Source organism: Myotis lucifugus, unplaced genomic scaffold (genome assembly GCF_000147115.1).
Source record: "Myotis lucifugus unplaced genomic scaffold, Myoluc2.0 scaffold_8, whole genome shotgun sequence".
Taxonomy (NCBI): domain Eukaryota; kingdom Metazoa; phylum Chordata; class Mammalia; order Chiroptera; family Vespertilionidae; genus Myotis; species Myotis lucifugus.
The window spans coordinates 9,819,626-9,833,729 of NW_005871056.1; the positions used below are offsets into that span (position 1 = coordinate 9,819,626).

Genomic DNA, 14,104 nt, shown 5'->3' on the forward strand with positions numbered 1-14,104 from the left:
TGAGAGCCTGCATTGCTAACCAGGCCCCCGGGGATGTCCGTGCTGGGCCCCGGCACCACACTTGGAGTAGCAGGTTTCTAGGTACGTAGGACAGATCAACAAACAAAACAAAGACCCCCCCTGCCCTTGGAGAGCTCCTAGTCTGGCTAGAAATATATTGGACCCAAAGAAAGGTAGACAGGCTGAGGTCAGAGGCACTCGGAGAGGTAGAAAACCAGAGCTGAAGAGAACTTAGAGGATGTCTGTTCCTATTTTAGAGGCTGGGAAACTGACGCTCACAGTGGGAAGGGAGCTAGTCAAAGTCACATCCTTTGCTGTGGCAGCTTTTGGACAAGGCTGTTGGTTTCCTATTCCCTTGCATTATCAGGGTCCTTAGGGACCCCTTTAGGGTGGCAATCAATCATGGTGGTGGGGTGGGGGAGGAATGGTCAGCAGCTTCAGAGGTTGCAGGAGTACACATCTGGGGGACCCCCACAGGAGGCCCCCACTGCTCTGGACCCAGGAAATCAACTTCAGTCATCCCCCTAATGACACATGCAAACCCTGGGATATATTTTGGGAGATCTTAGGTTTCTTCGACTGACCCTCTGTTTTTCTGCATGACTAAATCTGTAGCAAGGATGAGCCAGGAGAAAAGGATGGAGAAGTAACCTGAATGCATTCAGGCATTTGGTCGGCAAGTGTAAAGAGTAAACTCAAAGCAGAATTAGGCCAATCAAAACCTCTTCCTATTAGGAATGGAAGGATAAATCCTGAACCCACACCAGGCTCCTGTTCCCATCTTCCAGGGCCCAGATGAACAAGGCCACCTACCCAGAGTTTCAGATTGGAGAACCGTTCGCATGGTGTTGAAAAGCAACTGCCTCCTCCACTGCTAGGAACATAAACTTTTAAATTCAGGCCAGTTGTAGCAAATTTCATGGAGTAGCTAAAAAGAAGAGCAACATCTGGCACACTGGGCATTAATAATACAACAAAGGAAGAAAAAGAGAAACTTTTCATTAGTAGTTTTTGATGTCAATTTATTATTTATCCCTTTGTCAATATTCAAACAGGCAGGCCATCATTAAACATTCAGAAAGATCCTCTAACAGAGTCGAGGCATCTGTCTTACCTCAGTTTCTTCTTAGAAACCTGGACATCAAGAGCTCGGGCACTTATAGAATAGCTGTGTTAAAAATATCTGCTGTATCAAAAATATTGTTTGAGGATCACTACTTAGAAATATTTTAGTTGAAATTTTATCAATGGCCAGTAAGCAGACAGATCCTGGTTCTTAAAGGAAGATCTGGTGTAAATCAGCAAAAGTGTGGCTTCCAAACTTTTGAGTCCTCAGTTGGTATTATTTTGTTTGAAACCTGGTGTTGACAAAGCCCACTGTTTGTTAATTAGCATCCTGTCAAATCTCTCCAATCAAGACCACGCTGCACCTGGTCCTAGTTAAAAAGTGCATTGTGGGCAATTCTGATGTGACCCACAGGGGACCCTGCCATGCGCAGAACCACCTTCAAAGTGCATGTCACAAGTACCCCTTACGAAATGAGAAGGCCTCTTCACCCAAAGGTGCTGAGAGCTTTGCCTACTCCTAATGGCCTGCCACGCCATGTTAAATGTTCATCCTCGAGACACTTGCTCTTCCCGAAAGAAGGCATCCCTTCCTGGGACAGAAGACTCCTCAGAAGTAAAATCATTCTTGAAAGAAAACAAATAGAAAAAAAGAAAAAGAAAAACAAAGACCGAATGCTCTCTCCTCAGGAGGAGCTCAGTGAAGAGGCTGGCCTCCCTAGCTTGTCTCTCCTTCGCTGTTCTGGGTGCTGTTGCCTTTCCAAGAACTGCCTGTGGAATAGAGGTTGTGGTCCTTGATGTAGGCGATGACGGCGTCCGGGAGCAGGTACTTCACGCTCTGCCCGTGGGCCAAGGCCCTCCTGATGTATGTGGCGCTGATGTCATTCTGCACTGGCTCCCTGACCAGGAGGATGTTGTGCTGGCACCTCTGCAGGATGGGCGAGTCCGAGATGTACCTCTTCACGTCGTGGCCAGCCCGGCCCACGCACACCAAGCCGAACTTCTCCACTATTTCCTGGATGTGCTCGTCTTTCCAGAGGTTGGGGGTCTGGAAGGTCTTCAGAATGTCTGCCCCACAGAGCAGCTTCAGCTCAGGCACGGCTGGAAAGACAAGGGCAGATCCCAGCAAAGTTACAGGAAGGGTCACGGCCGGGAAAGATAACGTATTCCATTTGCAATGTTCATAAATGCTCCTTGGAATGTATTGGAAACTCAATGTCTCCATGCTCATGACTCAAAAAGAAAAAGCATGAATCTGAAGCCACTTCAGGGACACACAGTTATAGGTAATAATTCAATCAATAAATCTTTGTTTGCTATTGGTGAAGTGCCAAGTGACACAAAATAGTTTTTATTTTTAGTGGTTGCTGGATCCCACGCAGAGTGGTCCAAAGGTGGCTGTGCTGTACCCAGAACCCCATCTTCTGACAGAGGAATCCTTCTTTAAGCCTGAGGACTCACAAGCTGTGGGCCTCAGACAAGTTACTGCCCTTCTCAAAACCCATTCCAGCTCTAACACGTGTGCTTCTCTAAGTAAGCCCTCATCATAAAGGTTAATTGTAAAGGATAACCAAAAGGTCTCTAAGGCCCCAGCTGATGACCTTGTCATCTGTGTTCAATGAAACAAAGCTCTAGTCTAGAACAACTGATCAATGTGGATAATCCTTTGACATTTGTTCTAACAGAATGGCGATAGTGCTGATAAAAGAGTACTTAACATTTATCGGGTGCTTACTATGAGCACTACTGGTTGCTAAGCGCCTTTTGTGTATAATCTCATTTGAGCCTCAGAACAACTTTATGAGGCAGGTATTATTGTTGCGCCCATTTTGCAGAGGGAGAAAGGAAGGCACAGAGAGGCAAGTGACTTGCCTGAGGTCACTCCCTCATCCAGGCAGTTAGTATTCAAACCTGACAGCCAGCCGCTAGGTGGGGCATTTGTAACTGGTAGGCTCTGCTGCCGCCTGCTGGCAGGAATTGTACATGCATCAGAACCAAGAAGCCCTTTCCGGATTGTACAGGAAAAGTCAAGTCCATGGGAGAAGCAACCGGCAGGATCTCTGGCCTTCTGGAAGGGGATTCTAGCTTTGGTAAACAGCACAGGCTGGGGTCCTAGAGCGCTGGCATCTCTGTCACCAGGAAACCTCAGTTGGGAGGGGCTTCAGGGATACCACCTGCTGGGGGAAACCTGATGTAAGCACTCAGTATAGGCTCCTCTACTGTGGAACCTTGAAAGGAATCTGGACCTGGACCAGAGAAAGGAAGTAAAAGAGGAGCACTAGGCCAGCTGTGGAATGGAAAGTGAGAAACCGAGTGTCACGGGGAGGTCTGAGTTCCAGCCCCAGTCGGGCACAGGCTTCTGTGGGGCTAGAGCCAAGGCCTTCCTTCTCTGGGCCTCGGTTTCCCACCTATGAAATGGTGGGCACTGGACTTGTTTACTCAGCAGATGTAATTAGAGAAACATACTTTTCAAACACTCTAGCAGGATAATATTGGCATAAGGGAATGACATTCAAACATATATTAATGCATGATGCACGAATTCTCCATGGTTAAGAACCGGATTCTAGACACCTTAGATTCTAATCCTGTCATTTAACAGTGTGACCTCAACTTTAAAATGAGGATATTAATAGTACTTATCAACTAGGATTATTTTAGAATCAAACCAGCTTATAAATGTAAAGTACTTAGAATAGTAATTGGAACAGAGTAAGTGTGGTATGTGTTACCTGCATCCATCAGTCCGTCTGTCCATCCATCCACCCACTTATTCACCAATTCATTCATTGACACATTCATTGAACACTTACGGGGTATCCCATGGCCTTTTATAATCAATGAAACTGCATTAAAAAATTTTCCAATAACTCACACTTTTCACTAATTTGGCTGGTCCCATTGCTCCAACTTATGTGTGGGTTTGAATTATTCTGCACCTGTGAGGTTTTTACTCACTTCTTATTTATTCAATCATTGTACTACAGCCTAACACCAGAGTTTGTCCTTTCAAACAGTTGGGTGGTTTTTATATGGCCTTCCTCTGGGGGAGGTTAAATGATGTACGTTTAATTCCAGGGTCTCTGGAGGCCTAGGGCACACACCCCTGTTCCTATAGATCAGAGAACAAAGACACTCCCTTCTCCTCCCAGTAGATATTTGTGGAATGATTTCCACATATCGGCTTCAATATTAGATGCCGCTTGACTCATTAACAATGACAGTAGGAGCATGATTCACTCTGAGCCCCTGCTCACCCTTTCTCTGGTCCTCAGGTCAAAGGCATGTCTTCTTCTGGCAACAGGTGCTCAGACCCCAACTCTGGGCAGTCCTGTCATCAGGCCTCACAGAAGTGTTCCCATATCCCTTTCAAATCCACTCACATCACTGCTACACAATCTTCAGATCAAGTGGATCTCACCATGCTAGTCCACAGTACATAGTCTGAGGTGTTGAATAAAGGCTACCATTGGACTTGTCTCAACAGTGATGCAGTGACACAAACAGGAGGTGCGCTGGCATTTTCGGGCAGGGTGCTCTCTCTGAATTGCCACCTGCTTTGAAAAGCAGATTGACATGGAATGTGAGGGAAGTGCCCCCAGGACCTTTTCCTTTGAATGTCCAGCTGCCCTACGCCTTTTAAAATGTTTTTTAATTGATTTTGAGAGAGAGAGAGAGAGAGAGAGGGAGAGAGAGAGAGAAACATTGGTGAGAGAGAAACATCCTGCATGCCCCCTACTGGAGAATCAAGCCTACAACCCAGGCATGTGCCCTGACCGGAAGTTGAACCAATGACTGTGTGAGCTGCCCTTTTGACATTAAAGGGCACCAACCCTGAGGTCAGTCAGCCCTGGGTTCGAATTTCAGACCTGCTGGGACTCTGGGATAGTTGTAGCAGACAAGCCTGCTTCCTCAGTTGTAAAATGGGGATGAGAAAACCTCCTGTGGAAGTTATGGAAATCGAGTGAGGGAGGGAATGCTATGTGCATGTCCTGCCTAGTGCAGGATATGCACACGGCCACGTGGGCCACACGGACACACACAGGAGCGTGGGACTTCTAGGCCTACACAGGAGGACACCAAAGATGAAGCCAGGTACTGGTGTCTGTAGGGCAGCACCTAGCTTAGCCAGACAAGTCAGTGTGAAATGGAATCAGATGAAGTGTCTGCTCGGGTTATACGGAAAGGGAGTCCTCTGAAGGTCACTGGGCTGTGCTCAGCCCCATCAGCCCAGGGCGGGGACCAACTTCACAAAAGACAGACACAGTCGGCTGTTAAAGGACCCAGGCATCCTCCATCCCAGTGTGACACCCATGTAGCCCAGGACGCAGCAAGCAATCCACATGACTGGTGAGGCCAAGGAGGACTGCAAATCACAGGAGTGATGGGCAAAGCAGGGCTCTGGCAGCCAGAAAATGCTGAGCTCAGCCTATAATTTGCAATCCCAGCGTAGAACAGCACACAATAAAATACACAGCACACAAACAGTCCTTTAGAAATATGTCACTAGTAACATACAAGCCACCTCATCAAAAGCCAGACTTATGCTGAGAAAAACTCCATCTTCCTCTTTTAATTGCTCTACAATTTTTTTTCCTGATTACAAACATATCTCTGTCAATTATGGAATATATAGAAGATATGTGTTAAAAGCAGGAATAATAATAATCCTATATAATACAAGCCTAATATGCTAAGTGTCTAGTCGTCTGTTCAACCAATCAAAGCGTAATATGCTAATGCCACTCAACCGCTTGCTATGATGCGCACTGACCACCAGGGGGAAGACAGTTGACCAGTCGCTATGATGTGCACTGACCACCAGGAGGCAGACACTCCAACCGGTAGGTTAGCTTGCTGCTGGGGTCCGGCCAATTGGGACTAAGTGAGAGGGGCCGGACATGCCCTGGAGCCCTCCTGCAGTCCCTCCCCAGCTGGCCAACCTCTTGCGTACCTCCCTGGCCCAGCAATCATGCACCGGTGGGGTCCCTCAGCCTGGCCTGCGCCCTCTCGCAATCCGGGACCGCTCTGGGGATGTTGGAGAGACCGTTTTGGCCCGATCCTGCTCAACACAGGAGCTGCTCCCTGGTGGTCAGTGCGCTCCCACAGGGAAGTGGGCCTAAGCCATCAGCTGGACATCCCCTGAGGGCTCCCGGATTGTGAGAGGGCGCGGGCCGGGCTGAGGGACGCCCCCACCCGAGTGCACGAATTTCGTGCACTAGGCCTCTAGTTATTTATTTATATATTTAAACCGAACAATCAAATGACCAAACAATCGGTCGCTATGACACGCACTGACGACCAGGGGGCAGACGCTCAACACAGGAGCTGTCCCCTGGTGGTCAGTGCGATCCCACAGTGGGAGCGCTGCTTAGCTGACTGACAGGCTCCAGATGCCGGGTTCACAGCTGGCAAGTGCAGCTGTAGCGGCATGAGCTTCTCCCACCTCTGCCTTAGTGCTACTGAGTAGTGGCGGTGGCAGGCGTAAAGGGGCTGGGAAGAGCGGGAGTGGCACAGTGCCTCGCTCGGGCTCGGACTCCTCCCTGGCCACCTGCTGCTTCGTGGGATGTCGGACTGCCGGTTTTGGCCTGATCCCTTGAGGGTTCCCGGATTGCGAGAGGGTGCAGGCCAGGCTGAAGGATCCCACCAGTGCACAAATCTGTGCACCAGGCCTCTAGTAATAATAATAATAATAATAATAATAATAATAATAATAATTCTGCTTTCTACAAATCATCAATAGTTTGGTATAGTTTAAAATATTTATATTTTTCTATATACTTGAGATTATATATATAGGACTGTATCCTGTTTTTTCCCACTTACCTCATAAGCATTTCTCCAAACCAAGAAAACCTTTTGTGTAGATTCTTCATCCAGGTATACAGTATAATTTACTTACACATGCCCTTATATTTAAACACTGAGGTTGCTTTTATTTTCTGCCATTATAAAAACTGTGTGATAAACATCTTTCTGCATAAATCTTTGTCCTGATTTCTAATTATTTCCTCAGCTAGATTCCTGAGAAGGTGGGGTGGGAACTATATCAAGCAAGTGGCATGGACATTTTTCCCTCTTCCTTTGAAAAAAAAATATTTTTATTGATTTTTAGAGAGTGTGGAAAAGGAGAGGGAGCAACATCGATGAGAGACAACATCGACCAGCTGTCTCCTGCATGTCCCGTGAGCACCTGCAACCCAACTCAACCCCACCCAGGCATGTGCCCTGCGAGAATCAAACCAGTGGCTTCTTGGTGCATGGTCGACACTCAACCACTGAGCCACACTGGCCGGGCAGGGGCATGGACATTTTAAAGCCCCTGATACATTCTGGTCAACTGAAAGCCCACTTTTCATTCAATGTAAACTTCCTTTTTTAATAGTTACTTTAAATGAGAACAAGATGAGTAGCATTTAGGGCAGTGATGGCGAACTTTTTGAGCTCAGCGTGTCAGCATTTTGAAAAACCCTAACTTAACTCTGGTGCCGTGTCACATATACAAATTTTTTGATATTTGCAACCATAGTATAAAAAAGATTTATACTTTTGATATTTATTTTATATATTTAAATGCCATTTAACAAAGAAAAATCAACCAAAAAAATGAGTTTGCGTGTCACCTCTGACACACGTGTCATAGGTTCGCCATCACTGATTTAGGGTTTGGACAGAAAGAAGGGGATACAAGACAAACCCCAATGTTACAGGGCCAAGCAGAATGGGCTAGGAATCCTTAGAAAAATAAATCCCAAAAGAGAGTGCTGTGAGCTTTGGCAGAGGGAGTGAGGAGTCCATCTCAATGAAAGCAAATGGGATTGTTTTTACGGGGAAGGTAAGTTCCAAACTGTGCCTCAAGGGGAGCCGAGATGGGAAGGGGAGGAGGGGCAGGCCAGGTAAAGAGCCAAGACAGGGATTCTGGAAGCATGTGCAGAGGTGACGTGCGAGAAGATGGGAGCCTCAGTGGGGCATGCCTCCCACATCACGGGGGGCTCCCGGCCTCTCACTGGAGGCTCCAGCATTCCCCAGAGGCACGGAGTGCCCAGCACCTATGCTGTTTCCTGCCTTTGTGCCTTGCTCAGCTGCCCTTCTGCCCAGAAATGCCCCCAATTCCAGATAACCTACTGATCCTATGAGTCTCGGTACAAGTGTCTCCTCCTCCAGGCAGCCTTCCTATTCTATGCCTGGACTCATCACCATTTACAGCCTGTCTCCAGCTCAGGTCTAGGGTGGGGGCAGGCTATCTCTGTTCTCAGCCGGAGCCCAGAGCCTGGTCCGGGGCAGTGCTGAGTGAGCATCTCTAGACCCCTATTCGGAGTGACTGCTGAGCCAGAGATGATTCAGAAAGGAGGCAAAGGCTGAGAATGATCACTCCTGTGCTCATGACCTGGGCAGGGGGAAGAGCCCATGCAGTCAGGGGGAGAGGCGGAGAGCAGAAGAATATAATAAACACTGTATAAGCTGGTTACACAGGACACTCTATAACTCCTTCCTTCTTAGATTCCTGCTCCAGTACACAGTTCCCCAAACTGGCCGTAAAGCCTGTCCCCAGAGTGACCGTGAAACACCCAGGTTCCCAGGAGCCATTCCCACTTGGGCGGTCTGGGGTGTGGTCTGGGAATTCGTGTTTTTAACAAGCCTCACAGGTGATTCTGCTGCGAGGGATCCTTTGACCGGCATTTGGGGACTACCGCATGAAACCTTTGGGGCCTGGTGGCATTTTCAAGTCCTTTTAGAAGGTTGTTTCCCAGTCTGTGTTCTGGGGAGCACTAGTTGTGAGAATTACTAACATGCACCAAAAAGAGTTTCATGACTAAAACATGACAATGGCTGCTATTTCCTTTTCCTGTGGGGTCACAATGCTCATGAACATAATAAAGGCTCTGAAAAGGCCTGCAGTAAAGAAACCATTTTAGGTTTGTTTAACCATGACATTCCCAAGCCCGACTGATCTGGAGATAGTGTCCCACCAACCAAAGTTGGGAGAGCTGCAGATGGGCTGCTGGAATTTCAGCCCACTGGGAAAGTAATTAATTCCCTCTTGTGTCAAGTCCTGCCCTCCCATCACCTGGTGTTCCTGTTTGTTTGCAAGAGGGGGCCCTGCATTTGACTCCCACCCCAGTACCATAGCTGCCATTAGAGAAAGAAGGTACTCTGAAATCATAGCTGACAAGGTTCGATCATACACCAGGAGTTGACAACAGGGTACAAACCCAGGGTTACAAACTGAAAGGACAATCCAAATCAACTTTAAATTCCCTTAAAAACAGGTCTTCTTTCCTGAGTAAACCACTGAGTTACACTGTTGTATTAGTTTCTCAGTTTAAGGGTTATAATGGCACATTTTGTATTCAACAAGAAAAAAAAACACACGCACCCTGAAAAAAACAAAAAGGACAAAACAACAGAACAGAAAGGCTAAGGCTTTTAAAAGAACCCCAGCACCACTCACCCATTTATCCCTGTGTAGCCCTGACTGTAATCCATGTCACAAGCATAAGTCACAGGGTAGGTAAACCCCTCTGGGGCAGGAAATCCCAAGTTAGCATAATGATTTACAAGGGGTGGTGGCAGACTGACTAATCTGACCATTCAGCCTGGGAAGCGTCACCCCAACCAGGCAGGCCCCAGAGGTTCTCCCTCCCACAGAGGAGGGGGTCAGTACCCACCTGCGGGTGCTGGGGAGACAGCTCTGCCTTGGCCCCGACCTTCCTCCTGGGGCAGATATCTGAGTAGTTCGCTGTGATGATGCCTGTGTTGTAAACATAAGGCTCAGGGTGTGTCTGTGCGGCCTACTGTCCCCCAAAGCCACCCAGGGGCTCCCAGATGTTACGTCTCAGCCTGCTTCTGTCCATTTTAGGTAGCACATTCCACAATTATTTGCTGAGGACCTACTATGTGTCAGGCCCTGTGCCAGGTGCTAGACAGAAAGCAGACACTGTGGGGTCGTCCAGAGAGGCCTATCCAAGACAGTTTGTGGCCTTCTGTGAGCCCAGCATGAAAGGGGAGGAAATTAGCATATTCCTACTCTTCACATTTTTTTTCAATATCTCACTTTTTAAAAAGAATGAGTAGGGGTTAAGGACATGGCTATTAGAATCAGACAGATCTGAGTTCAAAACACAAATTTTCATTTGTAAAGCGGGGATAAAAACCCACTTTTTAGACCAGTGATGGCGAACCTATGACACGCGTGTCAGAGGTGACACGCGAACTCATTTTTTTGGTTGATTTTTCTTTGTTAAATGGCATTTAAATATATAAAATAAATATCAAAAATATGTCTTTGTTTTACTATGGTTGCAAATATCAAAAAATTTCTATATGTGACACGGCACCAGAGTTAAGTTAGGGTTTTTCAAAATGCTGACACGCTGAGCTCAAAAGGTTCGCCATCACTGTTTTAGACTTTTGTGAAGGTAAATGAGCAGAAGGCACTGGCCCACAGCTCAATCCCAAAAAAGATGCTCACTCTTATCGTAAGTTACTATCTTAGAACTAGAGAGAGTGATGGCTAAGAGTCTGGCTCCAGGCCAGGCTGCTTGGGTTGGATCCCAGTTCCCCACCAGGCCTGCTGTGAATCCCTGAGCGAGGGTTTCAGGGCTCTGTGTGAAGGTTCAGCATCTGTGTGATGAGGAATAATGACAGTGCCTGCCTCCAACGGGTGGTTATGAACATTAAAAGAGCTGTACATGCAAAGTGCACTGAACAGTGTGCACACAGAGCAAATCTCGTTACACGTTAGCATTTCAAATATGATTAGCCTCACCAATTTGGCATGCGTGGCTCTTTTAGCATTCTGTCTTCTGCAAATCAAGAGATTTCTTCTTTTTTTTAAAAAAAAATCAGACACAGATAATCACTATGTCATATCAATTTGATCTTCCATCTCCTACCTACTGTACTATGCACTAACTAGAGCTGTACTTGAGAGGGAGCAGTGCCTGATGGTAAAAGCATATGCTTTGCAGCCAGGGCAGGTGGGTTCAAGGTTAGGTTCTCCTGCATGTCTGATCCTGGAAGGGTAACTAACACCCTCGGAGCATCACTGACCTTGTCTGTTAATTGGTCATGAAAGTTCATGCCGGCCTCATCTCCGCTGAGTATCCCAAGAACACGAAGAAGGAAGTGCTCTACCCTGCCAAGTGCTGGGGAAGAGGCTCAATGCTGATTATTACTGGGGGTGGGCTCAGTGTAAAGATGAAGTTCTAGCATTAGACTGCCTGGGTTGGAACTCTGGCTCCAGCTTGTAGCTGTGCAATCTTGCTGGGTTTCTTATGCAATCTGCCTCCAGTTTCCTCATCTGTAGGATGGGGTATAATGACAGCCCCATCCCAGAGAGCTGCTATGAGGATTAACTGAAGAGCTTAGCACCGGCCCATACACAGAAAGTGCCCAATAAATGTTAGCTGTTATTATTATTGTTGTCAGCCTATCTTCCCCATAAGATTGTGAACAGGGAGCGCATCTAATTCATCCTTATAGTCTTACTACTCAGGAACTGCTCACCCAGAGTCAGCTAAATTCAGGAATGATAGAAGGAGTGGATAAAGAATACATTTAATTCTGGTCCAAAGTCCTTCCTGATAATCTCAGAGACTCAGCTAAATTTTCTTAAGGCCTAGCTGTGCTCCCATATTGCCTTTCTGCTTTGGTTTTAGTAAGCTTCATCTCTACAGTTTCACTCCTGGCTTAGTCTGAAATCTCACATCAGATTGAAGTAGGTTTGGGTCTCACTTCCGCTTGCTTACTGCAGGACTTTGAGTATGTCCCTGACCCTTTCAGAACCTCCATTTCCTTATCGGTAAAATGGGACTAAACCCACCTACTTCTCAGAGTTGCTGAGTTGATTAAATGTTATATACATGCAAGCACCTAGTACACACACTAGGTGATCAATAAAAGTACTGATTGTCATTTAGTTTACTTACCTTGAAGCTTCTACTTCAAGTTAACCTATTTTGAGTATTAGCTAGATCTCTAAACTCTGGTGTGCAAATGGTTACTTACAGTGTGAATGCCTCTTCCTCAGAGATCTCCACTCTGCCTCTGTGGGAAGTGGCCATCACTTCCTCTTGTTGCCTGCCTGAGTGGTACCCTGGTGTGCCTCGCCCTAAGCCTGAGGACTGACCCTAGGAGCACATTCTCTATGTCCTAAGAAGCCCCAATAGTCTCTGGGGACACCTGATCTAAGGGTCACTGTGGCAGGAGCAAAGTCAGCCACATGGTGTTCCCACCTGCAGATCCCTGGTTTTGAAGATGGCCATGAGCCTGGCTTCAGGGTCCAACAGACTGGGGCTCCATCATTTGCCTCCTTGTTGTGTGACTATGATAAAGTTAGCTTCTCTAAACCTCAGTTTTTTCATCTGTAAAGTGAGGACAACAGAAGATCATGTTTGCGAAGGGGTACATGAGATGATGATGGACCATATCAAGTCACGTGACCAGGGTTCTCCTCCCACAACATGGGGAAAAGGTGAGTGAGATATAAGTTATCAGATGCCCTAAAAACATGAAAGCTGGCCTAGACTTAAAAATAAACAACCTGATAAGGAGAAAAAGAATCCTCAATAAGCCCCACAGTGAGTTTACTTTACAGTGATATTTGTCACTGTTACTATGATGGAAATCCACTGTTGACTCTATCAGGAAGATATTAAATGGAGCAAAGGATTTATCATGCCTTCTAGAAATCACCTAAATTTACAATTAACCAGATTTTCAACCTTAAAAAAAAGAGCTTCTGGTAGTTTTAGATAAACATTAGTAATCAAACAAATTTTCTAATGCAATGAATAAAAGTGGAGATGAAGCTCACTCCAAATATTGAAAACATATCTGATAATCAGCTACCTAATAAAATGGTGTTGACTATCTGTATCAGGGGCTTCTCAACCTTGACTGCACAAAATAAATCATTTGGGTAGCTTTTAAAAATTACCCGTCTGCCCTAACCGGTTTGGCTCAGTGGATAGAGCGTCAGCCTGTGGACTCAAGGGTCCCAGGTTCGATTCTGGTCAAGGGCATGTACCTTGGTTGCGGGCACATCCCCATTAGGGGGTGTGCAGGAGACAGCTGATCGATGTTTCTCTCTCATCGATGTTTCTAACTCTCTATCCCTCTCCCTTCCTCTCTGTAAAAAAAATCAATAAAATATATATTTTTTAAAAAATTACCCATGCCTATACCCCAACCCAGACGTATCATAATCGTGTGTGTGTGTGGGGGGGGGGGCGGGGGGTGTTTAGAATTTTTTTTAAAAAGCTTCCCAGGTGATTCCTACAGCAGGGTTGAGACCACTGGTTTGGACAGATCTCTGTATTAATGAAAAGCCTGAAAAATCTGGCCACAGGTTAAGATCACCAGGGAACTCTTAAAAATCCTGGGGTAAGACTCAGGCATTGATACTTTCGAAAGCTCCTAGATGATTCAATGTGCAGCCAAGGTCCTTAAAAAAAATGTGTTTGGTAAAATTTAGCAAACACCTGCATTTTTCAGCAGAAGCACTAGTAATATGATGTAGTACTGTGGTCAGTTCCTATTTATCCAAGAATGGCTTCTCTGTTTTGAGGATAAATTACAGGCCAGTGTTAGGGATGCAGGGAAGGTAGCAAACATTAAGCATCTACCAGAAACCAAGTGTTTTTTCCTACGCTATCTCACTTACTTCACACTGTGCCCCAGTGAGGTAGGTGGTGTCACCCCCATATTATTAGGTGAGCAACTGAGGCTCAGAGAGGCTGACTCACTTACATCAAGTCACTTAGCTAGTAAACTGGGCTCCAAAAGCGGGGCCCTAGGCCACACTCCACAGCATCTATCTGTTTCTGCTTACGTCTCAAGCTAAATGATCTGTTGGGTTGTCTATTGTTTTGTTTCCATTTCCTTGTTATCCTAGATGAATGAGAGCTGACTATAGGGCTTATTCTGAATGATGATCTAGGTGGAAATTCATTCCTTCTGTTAAAAAAAGAGAGAGCACATGTCCTAACAATTATTTCATATTTGCTCTCCTTTTAACTTGGCAGCAGGTTCTGAA

The 14,104-nt window shown here is 46.3% G+C and overlaps 1 protein-coding gene across 1 annotated transcript in view; it reads right to left on the reverse strand.

Annotated features, from left to right (window-relative positions):
- The window catches only part of LOC102442729, a 118,235-nt gene that overhangs the window by 37,160 nt on the left and 66,971 nt on the right, over positions 1-14,104 (reverse strand). Inside the window, 1 exon segment of the mRNA XM_006083757.3 lies at positions 9,735-9,817. Within this exon segment, the coding sequence (XP_006083819.3) occupies positions 9,735-9,817 (83 nt within the window).